We start from the raw sequence: 20064 nt of genomic DNA, 5'->3' as shown, positions 1-20064 counted from the left end.
GTATTACGTTCTTTTAACGTTGTGTCTCGTTGCCAACCGCGGCGCTCGATTTCACAGTATTTTCACCGCAAGTGGGCGCCGATCCGCACCGCTAAGGGTCATTATACCGTGCTGCATCCACGACGTATGATCTTCTGTCGCAATTGCATCTCACGCACACAGCCACCATCGCACTAAACCACCACGCAACCATACCACACTACCACCGACCAATATGCTATTCTAAATCGGTTCTTTATACTTTTCCTTCAGTAAGTTACTTCACAGTTCACAGTATTTATGCTTCACAGTCGGTTTAGAGTTTCAGTCAGAGACGGTCGCTTTTGCACGTTTGCTCTGCTCTTAAAGTTCTCGAAGTTTATTAATAAACAAACATTAAAAAAAACTTTTCTTTTCTCTGGTTTGTACTCCTGATTATTTCATAAAAATACCATTAAAAATAATATATATTTTCAGGAGTTTTAAACTAATCTTGGAAATCTTTGATCCTTAACATTATTAAGTTAATTAGAGTTTAAATTTTATTTCATTCAAAATTTGTGTAAAATACGTTTAATTCAATTTCACAAATCTTCAGGATTCTCAGAAGGTGTGTATTATTTAATTTATTAATTTAATATTAGAGAATTGAACGCATAAAAAAACTACATAAAATTTTGTGAAAATTCATTTGTGCAATTTGATTGAATTCTTAAACTTCAAAATTACACTCCTAAAGATATTCTATAATGTGATAAAAACTTTCGTAGAAAAACGCTTTATTTAATTCTGTTATCAAACTATTTTATTTCTTATCAATCAATCCATGTTTCAATGACAATACAAAATAATATTTATAACTCTAACTTTCGATAATGGCATTTTTTTATGTATTTCGGAAAAAAACATTATTTAAGTGCCGTCTGAAACGGTATTTATATTTACTTCAGATATTTGATTGTATGGAGCATTCTATTTCGAACATCTCGATTAAATTATTTTCGAAAGCTCCCGCGTTTTTTACTTTCGAGTAAAAAGGAAAACATCGAAAGCTTTACGTCTCAAAAGGGTCATACATTTAAGTCACGCTTTGTATTATGTCTGCTGTAAGCGACTGTCCGTTAGTCGTCACATTGTAATAGAAACGTGTTTGAATTATATTACTTGTTAAAGTAGATAAAGGTTCACTTGTCAGTGACGAATGAGCACGTGGTTCTTTGCAAATTTTATCAGTTTTTTTCCTTGCATAATTTATTTATTTAACACTTGCGCTTGTGAATGGGGCTTATTTAATGTCGAAAAAGGCATTGGTAGTCAATTTTGACATTGTTTTGTCGTTTATTAACATTTTTATTTTATAGTAACTGATAATTTGCAAGAAATATCTAATTTCCAAAACTGTCATTCCCGCCTTTTTATTTGTGCAACAGTTTATCAAATGCTACTCACATTTTAATATAAGTAGTTACGTATTGTGTTTTTTTTTTTAAATTTATTTTTCTAACGACAACAAATAATAAATCATTTTTAAATTCGGCATAATTTTTTTAATTAGTAGTAAAAATGCTGTACACGGAGAAAACTACATGATACAAACATATATTAATAAGTTATTAAGAATCTTCTCAAATTATTTGTATACCTGTAAAAAACGGGATTGTGGGCCATTAACGAATGAATTGATAGTTATCCTAATAAACTTTACGTAAAATATCAATGTTTTGTCACGATGTACGAACACGTGTTCATGAAAATTCTAACATTTTTGCATTACGTCATGATATTTTATTAAGACGCACGCAGATGTGTATGAATTTACACTTTATCAGGAAGCGACTTGCAGTCTCGTTTTTAACAAAAAAAAACATTTATTCAACTAGTTATAGGGTAAGGCTCTCGACAATGAATCCAGAGGTAGTTAATGTTAGTAAAGAATTTCGCGATTTTCCTTCCAAGTTTGAGATCGTTTTTTAAATATATCTATTTGAATTTCCCTTTTGTTTTCGGTAAGGAAAGAATGCAAATCTTTCGGTCCTACCCGATCGGCATTTGGCGAAGTTGTTAGACTTGTGACTTCTGCTGTACCTGGGTAGGAAGGTTTAGTCCTCAGTAAAACCGTTTATTTTTATTTTTAATTTAGACATTTTAAAATATATAAATGTATTAAATAGTGAAAATAATATGAAATTAATTAAGTACTGAATAAAAAAACGTGCTTGAATAGGCTGACAAAACGGAATAATGTTTATTATATATCATGGACAAGTTAAATTTTTTATAAGTACCTAAATACATGGTATTTTGAGCATGTTATAGCAAATAGTAAAGTAGTTTTTTTACGTCGACGGTCAACACCGTCAAGACAATTTTGTTCAGCAAATAGGCTAATACTAGGCATTTTATCATGCTCGTTTACTAGTACTACAATATTGGCAATTTAAACCAATGATACTCAAATACAGTATAGTTAATTAGCTATAGTATGTTTTCAAAGTTTTGTTTATATATATGTTTTGCAATAATTGACTGAAGGCACCACGTAATAGAACTACGGAGTAAATACGTACTTGTTTATTATCCGTCACGTTATTACGTTATCGATTCGCAATTTTAAATCAACATCACAGAATTGCTGCATACAAATACACAATGAATTTCAATGGAAACCATTCAATGAAGCGGATGCTTTTAGAAAACACACTTTTAATTGTTTTTCCGACAAAATGTTGACGATCTATGGCAAGGACAAAGAGGTAACTATTGGCGTTCAATGGAATTTGGGAGCAGTCATTGACCCACGAGTATTTCGTTGGAAAAATTATGAATTAATTATTATAGGATGTGCCAAATTTATAACTGAATGTGTAGTTTGACATGCGGTTTATTTTTTTTTAACTACAGCTGAGAGGAAGTCGACTGGTGTTTATTGAACTAAAGTTGTGTAAATATTTATCTCACCATTTCCCTCGGTTATGTTTTAAATTCGATATTAATTATTTGTTTATTGAAGACAATATTAGCAATTCCGAAACGAATATTTGAAACAGAAAAATCAGAAAACTTTACGGTCACATCTAGGTCTCGAACCCAGGACCCTTGACTTGCCGGGGCACCGCTCTACCAACTGAGCTAATGGGACCATATCTCCTTCGGTCATATTTAACTATATCATTCTTCGAATAAAAACTACCGACATTGCCTTCATTTTTCTCACTGCAATTTTTTTAATTGGCTGCTGTCTTTATGTATGATCGCAAGATTCACCTTGAACTAAATGCAATCTAGACAGTGTATTAGATAAATATATCTTATTTTAATTTTAGTGACTTAATCAATTCGAATATTAACATTTTTAGCATCAACAAAGCTGTCTTTAAAAGGCAAGTTCTTTTATTACTAGTATAGTTAATATACCCACTGTTTCTTTTTAAGTAAGACTATTTGTGGCCAAATGGGTTTTAAAACCGTATCAAAATTAACAGTTTTGTAATTAAAAAAAAAATAATAAACTGAATTGCATTGAACTGAAAATATAATAATAGGTACCAACCTATCTGTATGTAAAATTATGTTAAAAGCTTAGTTAAAGATATTTACGCTAAATATTAGGATATAAAGTTATTTGTTTAAATATTAAAAAAAAACTCAAACAAAACCATATTGGTATCTACTAAACTAAAAAAACTCAAACAACACCATATAGGTATCTACTAAACTAAAAAAAACTCAAACAACACCATATAGGTATCTACTAAACTAAAAAAACTCAAACAACACCATATAGGTATCTACTAAACTAAAAAAACTCAAACAACACCATATAGGTATCTACTAAACTAAAGTATCGGGTACGATTTTTTAAAATTATATAGTTTTTCTCTATCGTGAATAAGTAATCGAAATGTTAGAAACTGATTTATTATAATAAGACTATACCTGAATTAAATAAAACCCTGTGTGCCCAAAATGTTGAACTAGATACAGGGACTAGAAATTGCATATGCAGCTACGTTTTTCCTGTTATTATATAATGACGAAATGCGAACATATTAGATTTTTTATGACCACGTGTTCCGATATCGCCAGAACACATTCGGGTTTCCTGATAGTTTATTAGGAAATCTTTCAATTCATTCGTTGAAGGTTTGCAGTTCCGCTTTTAACGAGTAAGGAAAAGGAATAATTTGATTTTTTTTTTTATAAAGTGGCAATATTTTGTATCAGTAAGTTTTCTCCGTGCTAGTGAAATTACAAACGGTTGAGTTAAAAAGGATAATAAATAGTCGCTTACGTGGTAATATTATAGTTTTCAAAACTAGTTGTTGATTTTCGTTATAATCGAGGAAGGTACACATAACAAAGAAGGTAAATTTTAAAATGAACGATAAATGAAGCGGAAAGTTTCATGTTGTTGAAAAAATGTTTTGGGATATGTTTTGGTAGTTTACGACACTATTCTTTCGAAGTGAATTTACTCTTACGATACTACTCACAATCCTAACATTCCTAACTGCGCAGTGCAATTATGAAAACGATTAAATTCAAACAATAAGCTATTAAAATGTTTCGATTACAAACATGTTAATCGAATTTGTAGATAGTAGATACATGGATTCATTTAATAATAAACTATTCTACAACGAGTTAAATAGCAGCGTCCAACCCATGCTAAGCCCAGCTTCACTTTATTTGATTTCTCTGGATTGTCATCATGTGAACAATTCAAAACAATGAACAAAGGAACACTCCTTCAGTTTCAGGAATCTTTTCAGTAAGAACGCGTCTACGTAAAACAACAAACTAATGTGCGAGATTCAATATTTTTACATATAGTTTTGGGTTCTTATGAGAGTTTAGATAAAGTGGAGATGCAATGTATTGACTTTAAGCCATCTATTATAATATATCAAACTAACTAGGAAATATCATACAACATACTTTGCAAAACAAAAAAAACACTAACATTTTCGAGTAAATTTGTCGAATTCCGCTTCACGAATAAACCAATTTTTTTTTTGAATACCTGGTTTTAGTTTCATTATTACGAAAAATTACTTTTTATATCGGGGAAAACGAAAAAATATACACTTTCAAAAATATAAAATTAATTCATCTACGCCATGCTCCATTGCTATACAGTTATTCTCTCATTTCATAGAAAATCAAATATGACATTTGCTGCTTTCCCAACAAAATTAATATATAGATTGTAATTTTTTTTTCGTCTCTTCCGTAATAATAGTGCTAAGTCCAAATTTAAAAAAGCTATATTCCGTATTAACCAAAAATATTATAATTCTATTATCTTAACCGTGAGGCGGAATTCGACAAGTTTATCTATTTTTGACTAGCAGCCTTTTATCGTTTTTAATATCCGAGCCGAAATAATTTATTACAAATTACAAATCTCCTCGATTATGAACTCGTAATTTATTGTTGTACCTTGGTGTAAGAACAAAGGAATTAATAAAAATCTGCGATCTTAAAGTGGGATGTATTATTACCTGGGTTTGAAAGGTACTAATCAACGTCAATTAATAATATCGATGAGATTCCAAGAATCAATCGCTGCATCTTTATTCGTATTTCCTAAGATAATAATACATCGATCAATACTTGAATTTTAATTGCTTCGCCTTACACGAGAGAATGAATTATATAAAAAATACGGAAACATAAAGACTTAGACACATTACGCTATATTATGCGCGCATAAATTGGGCGTGGCATTTACGAAGGTATTACATGCCGGGGTGGCACACTACGCTATAATCTTCCTCAGAAGAGGGGATCAGATCAATGGGGGAAGTGCCACGGAATATCATTTCCTTGTATGGGATCTGTCACTTTGACAGATGACAGCCGCGTAATTACGGCGCTCCGTAAATTGTTTTGACAATGACAGGAGAGGGGGTCGTATAATTTTAAAATATAGCCTGGCTAGCAGATCGTAGCGCATATCGTCGCCACGCCCACTCTTATGACACATCATCTTTATGGCGTGACAGGTCTGTATGGGATTGTATGGCGAGCAATATGGAGTTATATAAAACGCTTTGAACTTATAGCGTAATCTGTCACCCCCTTCATGGTGAAACGTCAGTTTTACCGCTTCTGAAACGCCGGCCATTAGCAATGTTGCCACGTAGGTGAAATGACGGCTTTTCCCTATCAATCAAGCTGAATTAGGACCTACTTATTTAGCCGGTTATGGGCAATAATAGATGTACTTATCTTCAGACATCACAATCATCTTTCACAAATTTTCTTTTCTTATCTATTTAACATGATTTGAGCTAGAATACTTTTTTAATTGTCAACCTGTACGACCATTTTACTTTTTGATTTTTATGTTCGTCGTCGTTTCAAATCAAATTTGTATATTTTTTGTAGGAACAGCGTTGTCGTACGTGTTCGAGCAATTATTTCGAAACAGCATTCATTGTGATTTAGATTGATATGGGTACTTACCCACATTAGTGCAATAATTTACAACTGTTGCATTTATCGTTTAACCCATTTCAACAACAATTAACTCGCGACAGAATGCGTGCACTGTGTATTTATCTAACTAAATACTCCACCAAGGATTCGCTTTAAATGCGCCCCGCAAATATTAAGAAAAGTAGTAATAACTTCCTGTGTTTACCAAGGAAATTCAGAAAAAAAACCATTTCGCTTTAACAAAAAAAAATGCTTCGAACGGTTTTGAACAAATTATTATTTCTTAGAAAATTACAACATTTTAATAAAATCTTTAAAAAATATACATTACATATAATATACGGCTGCCGATAGCGATGATTTAAATAATTACTGGTAATCACACCACTGCTTGTTTATTATACCAGCCACTTTTACATCCACCGTTAAAAACAGGAGTTGTAAATAATGTAATGAAGGCGAACGAAGGTATTAACAATTCTTGTTGCATTGACTTTAAGATGTTGACTTAAGGGTTTTCAAACTTTATTACTTTATTAACGCCCTTTTTAGGGGCGTTTACATATGATTATATATGAATACAGTACCAAATGTATTTTATATCAGTAAGTTTTCTCCGTGGACGCTTCTAAATCTATTAAGGCGATGCAATACGCAGTAATGCAAAATCATGTGTTTTTGGTTTGAAAATTTTGTCGCCTAGAAATGTTTCAGATGCTTTAATTAAATACTGCGAGTAGAATACATCCTGGCCTTTGCAATAATGGAATCTTTTTTAGATAAGTTTTTTTATAAGCCCAGAAAAAAATAATGTATAAGGCCTATGAAAACTGCTTTAAAGTTCAAAATCTCCTACTTACGAACCCATTTTCGGTTATGGTTTTATTGTATAATGTGGCGATTTAAGTTATTTATAAAATGATCGAAAAACATTTAAATATTTGTGCCTGAACATCCACAAAATAAAATAAAAGGCACTTTTTGGCCATGTTTTTTTCTTGCATAAATAAAAACTGAGGGATGGTGTTAAGCGGGAATTTAAGCCTTATCGCCTTCTACGTAAGGTGTGTTATTGATAGCGGCTGGATTAAAAATATTACACGACGTAGTGCATCGCCTTGTATCATTGAATTTGGATGGTCGATATCTACTTGAGTAGGTTAGGAAATATAAACCCTAGACGCTGTTATATTTATATTTGAGTTATATTATTATTTAGGCCTTACCATAATAAACGTGTTTTAAATTTTACACAAGTGATAAACAACCATTAGTGTATGGTAAATGTTTGTTTGCCAGTTGTGTAAATTTTATAACATGTTTATTATCAAGGGTGTTTGTTTTTAGCCAGTTTGTATGTATCATTTCGTTGATACTTACTACATGTCATTTTTTATTGATGACACATTATCAAGAATTGTGTTATGTAAGAGAACATGTTAGTATGTTATATAACACACTATTTGTTGTATGAGATTTTTCTGTACGATTTCTGTAAACAACGGTTTTGTTTGAATAACAACTATTACCTGAAGTTCACCAAGATTAGCTGTTTTCTGTCATGCTATAGATTAAAAAAAGACGGGTAAATTATACATTTCTACCTTCGACTGAACAGAATACGTGTAACTTCCCAAAGTGTCCCAAAATGTCACCAATATATTATTATTTACACGTTCAGTTACTATTTTTTTACGAACCACCTCTGGTTCAGTCGTCCACGTGAGTCACTTAGAAGAATTCCACAGATGAATATCCACAGGGAGCGGGGGAGGGAGAAGAGACGACTGGTTTATAGCGCCTTCCGGTTGTGCCATTCGTTTTTTATATTCAGTTTATGGCTGTTCGAAAATTGATTGCGGTTTAGGATAGGTACCTACTGTAAGTTTACGAGTTATAAACCGTGGAACTTCGCGTGCGTAAGCTGTTCGCTGTTAGGTTATATTGTTACATAAATAAATTGTCCTTGTTATATATTGGTCCGAAGAGGAGTTATTCGAATCGGTCAGTGACTTCGGCGAAAATGAGGAAACACCCAGTAGTCGCTTTTAGTTTCTACCTTTTTGTAATACTTAATCTAATTTAATTTTAAAATAATATTTAGAAATCGATGGGATATTTATACACTAGGTCACTAGGTACATAATATCATTTCAATTTTAAAAGATTACAGAATCACCACGATGTTACAGTTTACAATAAACTAATTACAGATTTATTTAAAATAATCTGGTAACATATCCGAGAGGTGGAAAGTCATATACCCATCACCACACGGAGAAAAAATACCCATCACCACACGGAGAAAAAAGAGTATTGCTGATTTATTAAAATCCTGTTAAAAACGTGCTGGCAAGCCATTTCCTAATTAAATATTGGTACATTCAGAATATGTCGGAATACGTGTTCACGCAGCTGCGCTTATCCTGATAGATATAGTGACGAAATGCGAAAATATTAGAATTTTTATGAACACGTGTTCCGACATCATCATAATGCAAGGAAATCTGTCAAATCACTTTTTAAGGCCTGCAGTTCTGCACTTTTAAGAGGAATAAAAATAATTTGACCAGATTTTTTATAAATTATATCAGTAAGTTTGCTCTGTGCAATATAAATAAATACATTTCTTGTAATGTTTCCAACTTAAATGATTGATTCTATTAGATTATTAAATACAAATAAAAATTATCTAGTAGAATTAATCATTTAGATTATTTTTATTTGAGTTATGAATAGTTTTTATGCATTTATGTTTAAAAGTGTTAGGAATTTTTATATCATTGACCAATAAAATGACGACAAAAAAACCAACTATACCAAATAAAAATATACTTAACAATGTAATATACACTAAATGTAATATACATAACAATGTAAAATCCACAAAATGTAATATACATAACAATGTAATATAAATGAAAGTGTAATATACATAATAATGTAATATACAGAATAATGTAATATATATAAAAATATAATATACAAAACGATGTAATATACATAAAAATGTAATGTACAAAACAGTTTAGTATACATAACAATGTAATATAAGCAGTTCTGATAAAGTGCAACTACTCAAAGGTATTAAATGTGTTTTTATAAATATTTTATAGATTTATGTTTAAACATGGAATGAGTATCAATTAAAAATATATATGAGAAATTGGTGTTATTCAATTGTGCTCTCAAACTTATTTTATTCCAATCCAACTGAAAAACAGGTAAAATAAGAAAAAGTGCTTAAAAACATATCTATAAAATAATAAGTTACCTGACATATTCGATCAAATGTTATGAATTTAGCGAGGTTTGTGTTAAACAAATCGATGTCTGGGCATAATCTATTAAACGTGCTACAGCTTCTTATAAATGCATCTTCAAGATAATTAGCATTGTTCTTAATAATATAAATTGTGCCCGGAGATCGAGTCACTCTTAATGGACATTATTTGAAATCAATATTTTATAATAGATACGGGCTATCAATAAAATTGTGAATTATTTTATAAATCATTACTAGGACTCTAATATCTCTGCGTTGGTCGAGATTTGAAGGTTCATGGAGACATAGTTTTCATCATCTCGCATGTGGTAAGAATAGTTTAAAAAAAATCTAAACTCTTTGTTTGATTTATATGTAGAATATATTACAATGGCTACACCGAGTAACTTTGATTTCGGCTTACTGCGTTCTTGGAAATAGTTTTTCTTCTTGGTAAACGCAGAGCTTTATAATTACGAATAAAAACATTAGCTAACCGCCCACCATTTAAAGTAATACACTCAAATCAGTTAAACCTTCATTAAGAGAGATTTCTTGGAACATTTGCAAACCATATGATGTGCATTTTTTCGTTGGAATCTTTTAGATACCGTCAAAGTGAAGTTATAAAAAAGTTGTTATCCGAAAAAAAATTACGTTTAATTTCGGCAGTTTTTTGTCCTGGCAACTTTTTTCGATGACATGCAGGTTTCCTTGTAGTATGGCAGCAAAAAAATAATGCAAACAAATAATATTCAAAACAGAATAATTGATCTTGTTGTAGGCCGCTACATACTTACCTTTTGGAAAGTAATTGTTTCTCCGTCTTGTTTTTGCGTAATGCAATAATAATTTAACGTTAACAGATTTTAGCCCGGGGGAAGCATGTGCTCGAAAAATCATTAAAATAATTTGAATATCTGTGCAATTCAGTACCTATATACCTACCTCGATATGTCATAATAGCGTGAAAATGCATCAGTTAATGTGTATATAATGTTATTTTGCTTAATGAGTAGGTACTGCTAATTTATTAAAAATCTCTTCAAATTATTGGTAATCCAGTTAAAAATGGGATTGCAGGCCGTTTCCTGATATAGTTTTAATAAATGTCAAACATATCGGAACACGTGATCATGCACCTGTATTTGCCATGATAATATACAAAGACGAAATGCGGTAATTATGATTTTTATTAACACGTGTTCCGGCATCGTGATAATAGGTTCGAATTTTACTAAAAGTTTATTGGGAAACCTATCAATTCATTCATTCATGAGTGCCTCTAATCAATAATTTGAAGAAATTGTTAATAAATTAATAATATTTTTATCAGTAGTTTTTCTCTGGCTGTCCAATCAATAAGTTTAACTATTAAATCAAACTTCACCATCCGCTCAGTCGGGAAATCATGCATTTGTCGCTCCTCGTAATGTAACCAAGTTTTAAAAATAGTTAAAATGATTCATATGATAAGTATATCCAATTTATGCTACACATTAAAACGTAATCATGTCCGACAATAATATTTTCAGCTTCTGAATACACTAAGGCAGTTATTTCATCAGTCAGACGTCATTAGTTGTGGAGGTGTGTCGGTCTAGTGACGGACTCTGGCCTGTCTTGTTATTATGCTAAACAACTGATAATTACACGTTTTGGCAGATATAATAATCTGTACAAGACGCCAGATAAACACTCGTCGGGAACGACGTCATAAATACCCTTCAGCGGCGAACAAACAAGTACTTACCTATAGACGATAAATAAATAGCGCAGGAAACACTCTTGTAAACACAATATTATTAAAAATATAATTTTCAATTCTAGACAAGCGATATAGTGCCTACCTAAAATTTATTTTTCCATTCGATTATTTTTGAAGTGAAACTTCTTTACGCGCGTCATGCAATTTCGAGGACCGGAGTAAAACCGACTCATGACCGAAACGAAAATGCGGGTACCCCCACCACCGATTAAAGTTCATTTGATCTAGTCAAAGTTTTGAAGTAACATATAAATGCTTCTTAGCTCATCCCGACAACTGGCGTTGGTGGTGTAATGGTCAGCATAGTTGCCTTCCAAGCAGTTGATCCGAGTTCGATTCTCGGCCATCGCACATTATTTTTTTGTTTTTAACGCCTTTTTCATTCAATATCTTATTTTTTAGTAGGTCAGAACATTTTTTAAAAGAAAATAATATTGCAAAATAATAAAAACACTTATCTCACTGTGATAAAACATTACTCCGCTAGAGCGCGCTTTGCGTTATTGTGTTGGATTAAAATTATTATCTAATCCGTATATTATGATAATTGTATTACATTTATTTAATTAATTTATTTATTTTGATAATATGTAATAATTTACAGAAAAAAAAATTAAAACTATCTCCCTCTGATAAAATATCCGTTCGCTAGAGCGCACTACGCGATCTTGTGTGGGATTCTATTTCTGTACATTGTACATTATTTTTAAAAATATATTATATTTTGGGTGTGATGTAGGTAACATTATAAAACATAACAAGCTCTCATATTTTCAGAACCTACATAATATAATCAATTTATGCGGCTTTGCTTACAGTTGGTGCTCAGCGTGGTTGGCTTTCAATCAGTTAAGCGAGGTTCGATTCTCGGCTGTGGCATTTTTGAAGTGAAACCTTGTTGAGGTGGGGGAGCCGCTCACGAACGTTCTCTCTCTTCTCTTCTTTCCTCTCTCTCAGACACCAGCGAACTGCGCCACGCCAAGCATCAGCTGAAACTAGAAGTTTCACTTCTGTCTTGCGTAGGCTTGACACACCCACTTTTTATTCTATGGCGAGAAATATCTTTACATGTATTTAAAATGTGCCTCCATCTTTTCCATTTCCAAAGTGGTGTGCGTGGAGTTCTAATTTTCAAAATGCCATACTCCTTTATACGTAGGCACTAGGAAATTAAAGTTTTATTTTATTAATTTATTGTACCCAAATGTACATTTTTTTTGATAATATTGTTCTCCAATCTCAAATCGTAGATAACATTGTCACACTTTTAATAATAATATTATGATATTTTTAATAGTGTCTAAAGTAATCATGTTTATCAACATATTAAAACATGTGATTTTTTTATTGTGTTCGATTTTGCGACAGTTAATTAAAAATGACTAATAAATTGCTTTGATTATTATGTCTACTATTCATTTTAATTTGTTTAATAAAAGAAGATCATGATGCAATTAGAGTAAATAAATAAAGCTGATATTGATTACTGAGGGGTACATGAAATGCAAACGTGTTTAAAAAAACAGATTTTGAAAATTTTCATTAAAATGTAGTATCAGTCATAGTTTCTACCTGCAAGGAGAAAAATGAGTTTGCTAATTTATTGAGAGTCTTTTCAAATTATTGGTAATCCGTTTAAGGCAAAGCTTAGTGCCAAATCAATATTTTTATTAATCTTTATAACGAATTGGTGTGAATAATGAATACCCAAAAATGTGCCTTAGATAAATTGAAGGTTTTACCATCGTTTCGCTTGGGTGGAACACAAATAAAAAAAATATTACTCAATAAAAAATATAAATGTAAACTACCAAACAAAATATATTTTTTTAATAGAAATGTATAAACGCATAAAGAAAACAACTTTTAAAAAATACAGTATTATAGCTAAGATTATCTGTGACAATTTCACTTGATTAAATTTTTTTCTTCATATGAAATTATTTACAAAATACATAAAAACCAGTTTTGTGCTTGAAATTGAACGTTTCTAAACTCCGTTTGTCGAGCGATTTTAATGCATGTTACCTAAAATAAAAGGTATACCAAGAATATACACATTTTTGGCTTGTAGCTTCCTCTTAAAATGGGATTGCAGGCCAAAAGAATGAACTAACATGTTTCCTAATAAACTTTTAGTAAATTATGAATATTTATCATTATGTCAGAACACGTGTTAATGAAAATCCGAAAATTTACGAATTTTGTCATGATATATTATTAAGGCAAGTGCACCGTATTTTTAAGCGGAATCACCAATAACTTGAAGAGATTCTCAATAAATTAGCAATACTCATTTTTCTATGTGCGGTATCGTTCAATATGGAACAAGCGAAATTGTGTCTGGTATTTCATTTTAACTGTTACTTGAATGTTTCAAAACTCCATAGCTCGTGATGGTAGTATGGTACCTAGTGTAGTTGCGGGTTAAAAATAGTTGCGTTTACCTAGAAAGTACAAATAGAAAAGCTGTAATTACAAATTTCTGGACGACAAAACGATTATCTGCTTTATGGGTTAAGATTGTAACGAAATGGGAATAAACCATAGACATGAGAAACGTATATCTATTGAGTATACTATGCTCTGGGTTGGCTCTGGGTGTTCCAAAAGTTTCCCCATTTGATAGTCGATTAAATGCGACAAAATTTGAAACACCTTATAAGATTTTCGTCAATCGAATTTCTTCCATTTATAAAGTTTAATACGAAGGATTTGATTGTAACGTGTGAATTATTGCATAGAAATAAGATTTTGAAAGGGAAAATTGGGATTAGAGGTACATCGATCGAAGTCTCTATATGTGAAAGATGCAATGATCTATAAATGTGTCACTTACTTGAGGTGAAAAGTTGTTACCTACATGCTTGAAACACGTCGCGGAGAGATCAGGTCTTTCATCCCGTCTAATGACTTCCTAGGAAGTGTATTTTACAGAGATGAAGAGTTTGCTATCTGAGTAATCTATAACGTCTAACTAGGAAAAGAATTTTTGAAGTTTTTAGGAAATTATTTTGTTAGGGCTTACTGCTCTACCATTTAAATTTAAGCAGCGAATGATTTTAGACACCTTTGAATAATCCTATCGAAACGTATTAATTAATCAAATCTCTTTAAAATTCTCATCATACCGGTGCTGAGCCTAAACAAAGGTCATTAATTAATGGTAACCTACCCGACGTTGAGGGAGATCTGAGAATAATCTCTAGAGCCGTACGGGAAAATAGTGTTCGGATAAGGTAAAACATAGAGCTACAATTATTTGAAAAGGAATTGTAAAATTGGGATGGCTCTAGTAATACAGCAAGGATTGAAGATATCCGATCAACAAAGACAGCTTTCAGAATAGAGGAGTGTTGAGAAAACATGACATTGGTAACTGGATGCTTGGAAGCCGAAACCACATCCTTGGAATTAAAGTTAAATTAACTGGTGTAAGATGTTGTTTTCTGCGGCGGCCATGTTTCTGCTAGGGTTGTAGTGTATGAAATAAATAATTTACAAGAATTACAAAAGAAAAATAAATACTTTTGAAATAATTTGTACACCGCAGTGATGACCCGTGCGTGAGTCAATGCAGCGCGAAATTGCCCTCATTGGCCGACCGACCCGTGAAATTCAGAACCAGCCGACCAATTACAGGGCGTTCAAGTCGTTTAAAATATACAGGGTTTTCCAATAAGAGGTGTTATTTTGATATTCAATCGTGAAAGATCAATAGTTTAGTTGCTTGTGTAGCACGTAGCGCCGTCTTGTTGAAAGTAAACGATGTCCAGATCAATACCATCCAATTCCAGCCATAAAAAATCATTAATCATCTCTCGATAGCGATCCATTCACCGAAACTGTCGCTTCAGCCTCATTTTCGAAAAAGTAAGGTCCAATGACTCCACACGTTTAGGATAGAGAGGCTTTTCAACCATAACTCTTGGGTTTTCCGAGCCCCAGATGCGACAATTTTGTTTGTTGACGAAGCCACCAAGGTGGAAATGGGCCTCATCACTCAAGATGATTGTATTTGATTCACTCAAGTGAATTTTAATAATTTCAATGCGTTGTTGAAGCGTGTATAGTTCCATTTTTATTAATGGAGTAGTTTCTACTTGTCAAATGTTAAAAAATGACAGCTTCAAACGTAACCTCTACCGAAATAGCGGGCTATTCAAAATAACACCTCTTATTGGAAAACCCTGTATGAATTCTAATGTATATATATTATGTATAGTAAGATTTTTATTATATTCAAAATCAGCGTTTGATGATCCACTTGATCTAGATTGAAATATTATGGTTTTATTAAAGTCATTATATTTTTCACCTTCCTAATTGAGCTTATTTCGATACCAAACCACCTCTGACTCGATGGGTATGTGTTGGAGGCTAACATCAACTAATCATACATATGCATCCACACATAACAAACATATATGGACAGAAAAGTATAACATACGAGTAGGTATGTTATTATTTATTTTTAATGCGTGATTTCTAGGCCAGGGGGCTCGTCAACAATCTCAATACGCAGAATGGCCGCAGGCAATTTTAATTCGAATACCTAAACGGGCCCGACCACTTTTTACGTCGTAGAATGATAATGCATTTAAGAACATTACGCTGTTATAATCATTTGACTGGTCATGAAAGCGCATCAGTGGGATTTACTACTGCAAAAAGTCCAAATTAATTATTGATAGATTGCTTGAAAAGGCTTTTACAATTCTAGCTGACCGTTATTTGACTAGCCAGGCAATACAAAACCTCATTATTTGTCATGTCTACATCACTTGACCACAAATATTGAGGGTGCGGTTGTTCCATTAGTTATGGGCAGTTAGAATCTCATTCATATCATTCTCTCATCTTCAAAAAAGTACTTACGTACTAGCGATGTATTATGAATTATGACTCATTTTAGCCATGGTACCAGCTCAATATGTTCGTACGGCTCGAGGATCCGACTCATTTGAACGACGGCTCAATTGAACGACGGGGACATGGTATGAGCAATGGGAATACTGCACTCGCCTGCTACGGCACCCCCGATACGACTCTTTTTACTTCAATAGTGCCGTGTTACGGTTGACCGGGAGTCGTACGAATACGACTCATCATAAAGAGCTACTCGTTCATGAACGACTCATCGCTACCACGTACCTAAAACTGAACTAGATATTTGGTCTCTTTGCCAAACTAAATAACAGATAGATTAGTCCGTAATTTTTTTCGCCTTCGAGAACATAATATTATTGTGAAGAATTGTTTTGTCCAAGCGGAATAACTTATCAAAATAGACATTGTCAGAAGAAAAACACATTTTGGCACGGGATATTATTTTATATTTTACGTAAACCGTAAACACGAAGGCATGTAAGAATTGATTGATATAGTATTGCATGTATTGTGACGTTGTGCGATGCAAATAATAATATTATTGTTTGACAGTCATATACTTTGTTGTTCAAGACGAAAATACTAGTTTTCTAGAACCTAATCAAATGACACATCTATCAGAAGAAATTATTAAAAGTAAGTAGGCACTTTCTTCTGAGACTTTTCTCACAAGTTCTAACTGTCGCTAACTTTGTTAGACAATGTATTCCGATAGTCAACAAAAAAATCGTAAAAGTCATGGGCAAACTTTCTTCTGTGAGAAACCCTTGAAAACCATTCCAACACGGAGAAAACTTACCGATATAAAATATTACTAATTAAATAGTTCGTAATCCGGTTAAAAATGGGATTGCAGACCTTTAACGAATTAATTGATAGGTTTCCTAATAAACTTTCAGTAAAACACGAATGTTTTAACGCGATGTCGGAACACGTGTTCATAAAAATTCTAATATTTTCGCATTTCGTCATTGTATATTGTTAAGCCCAATGCAAGTGCATGAACAGGTGTTCGGGTATATTATGATTGTAATAGAAGTTTATTAGGAAACCGTAAAAAAATAAATAAAACTTTTGTTTTGCATACCTGTATGGAGTATCGTCAAACATTCTAATTTCGTTTGTGGGTGTGTCTGTGAGTGATTGTAACTCTGGTTCAATGAATTTTTTGAATTTAAGTCTAATTTTCAAAATTAAAACTAATTATATCAATAATAATAATAACATAATGTTTAAATGAAAGATATTTTTAAAATCGGGACTGTTGTGTGTAGAATTCAGACGACCAAAAAAGTACCTACTTATATTAGAATATTTTTCCCAATTTAAAAAAATTCTATATTTGAAATGTGTATTTCTTATGTTTAAATTTTTTTGAATTAATCTTGATAAGTAGTCTAAGGGTCTGCGCTTTTAGTTAACATTCAATAATTATTTTTAATCCTGCAATAATAATATTCCGTGATTTGTAATGGATCTGCGATAGTTTGGTCATAAATCTAATAGTGTTGTGTTGTTTCAGTGAAGTTCCTGGTCAGGGGTTGACACCGCACGATTGTACAGGATATGGCTACTACTGAAAAAACATTCGCCGCAGATGCAAAAGGTGGGCAATTATTTTAATGTTTTATGAAAAAATAATTTTTACTAGGTAAACCACAAGTTTCAAACGTCTTCAAAAAAAAGTTGAATTATTGGGTATTGCAAAGCTTCATAGCTCATGATGTGTATCCATTTCTGGTATGAAGATTATTGCATTATCCTAAAAATTCCCGGAAGAAAAAATCTGTGATTTTAGAGCTCACCGTTAGAAGGTTTTAAACTTTTTCCTTCGAATCCAATTTGAAAATAAAATGGTCACTTTCTTCACCTTAGCCAACTTAACCAAATTAGGTAGGCTATACAAATTCCATAAAAAAAGATTCTGATTTCGTGTTTCGGTCTCAACCTATTCAAATACTAATTTTCGTTGTGACACTGTCTGTTACTCCGCTTCAATGAACTCTTGAATTTTTGCTTTGATTTAATATTCATTTTCAAAATTGTACGTGTTTTTTGGAGAATTCCGATTCGATAAAGTACCTACGTAATATTATATAAAATTCAGACTATCCCCATTAATTCATTATATTTATATGAGACACTAAGTGAAAAAAGTGGTTCCAATTTTTTACCCCCAAATCTGTCCAATTTGACCACCAACGCTCCGACGCCTTACGACCGGAAACCACCAAATCCGGTTGCCGCGAACTTCTACCAGCGTGTTTTTGAGTATTACCAATTTATTATGAATCTCTTAAAATGATTAGCTATCCGGTTAAAACCGGGATTGCAGGATTTGCAGTCTGTTTCCCGATAAACTTTTATTAAATTCCTAACATATCGAAACACGTGTTCATGCAACTGCATTTGCCTTAATAATATTTAATGACGAAATTGGAAAATATTAGGATTTTTCAGAACACGTGTTTTTCAGTAAAATACGTTATAATTTTCATAAAAATATATTCGTATTTTACTAAAAGTTTATCAGGAAACCTATTAATTCTTTGGTTAAGGGTCTGCAAAACCGGTTTATGACCGGATTACCAATAATTTGAAGAGATACTTAATAAATTAGCGGTACTATTTTTTCTCTTTGCAATAGCGCCTCTACAACTATCCCACGAATTTTCACTGGTCTGCGCTAGTCTTTTATATTTTTCAGTGACGTAATCTTTGTAGAATATTAATATACTTTCATTAATCGAGAGAATTAGTCATTTAACACTTTCCGATCCCAACATTCCTTCTTCCCTCCAATCATGACGTCATAACTTACTGTTCTAGAGCTTTTCTTTCTTCAGTACACGGATTTTCAGCATTAAAATTACAGTAATTTTCTGTCAATATTTCATTCAATGCATTTGAATGCATGCAGTTACAATGGAGCAGATTTTTTCTCCTTTGCCCGTTGGTACCAAAGTCCCAAGTAACAAGTTCGTGAACTGTTGAAATGTCGATTGAAAATACTGATTAATAAAGCCGTGTGCGTGTTCTGGTACAATGGACAAGGCGACCGTCCAAAACAAGACGTGTCATGGGAAAGTTTTTTGACCTCCCGAAATATAATAATAATAATTTAACGCAGACGGAGCCGAGCTGCTATTTTCATTTCGTTACGAAACTGTTTCAAGCTTTCCGTCCGTTTTCTTTTTGCGCTTTTTGTGTCGCATTACGAAATGCGACAATTTTTTCGTCAACACACTATAAATATTTTCTATGGATCTTTGTGAATTTACTTTTGAATTATTTTTTTATAAATACAGCTTTGCGCGGTATTAAACGGTCAATACAAACAAAAGTAACTCACTAAATATTGTGATGCTTATTATTTTTTATTAAAATTCTTTATGTTTCGCTTTCAGTTTTAATGCTTTTAATTTAACGACACGTGAAAACATCATGAGTTTTCAATCATGACAAATCAGTTACAATATTGAAAAGTAAATAAAAATATTTTCTGTATTGATATTTCTGTATTGATTTATTTACGCCCTTAGGGCTATTTTTTATTTATTTTTTATTTGGTACAGTATTTTTTACATTTCAAAGTTTTCCCGTAATGTTGGCCTCACTGGGTGGCTTGCCCGTGCTGAGGCCTTCATACATAAAACAAGTGGTAATAAATTATATTCGTGCATTAAAATGATGTAACATAATAATAATAGAAATAACA

At 32.2% G+C, this 20064-nt stretch overlaps 1 protein-coding gene across 2 annotated transcripts in view; it reads left to right on the top strand.

Moving 5' to 3' along the window:
- Positions 1-298: 298 nt before the first annotated feature.
- LOC149426237 (sialin) overlaps positions 299-20064 on the top strand; it is a 96767-nt gene continuing 77001 nt past the window's right edge. For both annotated transcript variants that reach the window (XM_089645200.1, XM_089645121.1), the window contains exons 1-2: positions 299-589; positions 17869-17952. In XM_089645200.1, the coding sequence (XP_089501326.1) occupies positions 17944-17952 (9 nt within the window). In that variant the 5' untranslated portion in view covers positions 299-589; positions 17869-17943. The remainder of the gene's footprint in view (positions 590-17868; positions 17953-20064) is intronic.

This window comes from Hesperophylax consimilis, chromosome 1, assembly GCF_061612785.1.
Source record: "Hesperophylax consimilis isolate HC1 chromosome 1, BYU_Hcon_1.0, whole genome shotgun sequence".
Taxonomy (NCBI): domain Eukaryota; kingdom Metazoa; phylum Arthropoda; class Insecta; order Trichoptera; family Limnephilidae; genus Hesperophylax; species Hesperophylax consimilis.
Note: the sequence above shows the minus strand (reverse complement) of the source record. Positions and strands in the feature narration are given on the sequence as shown.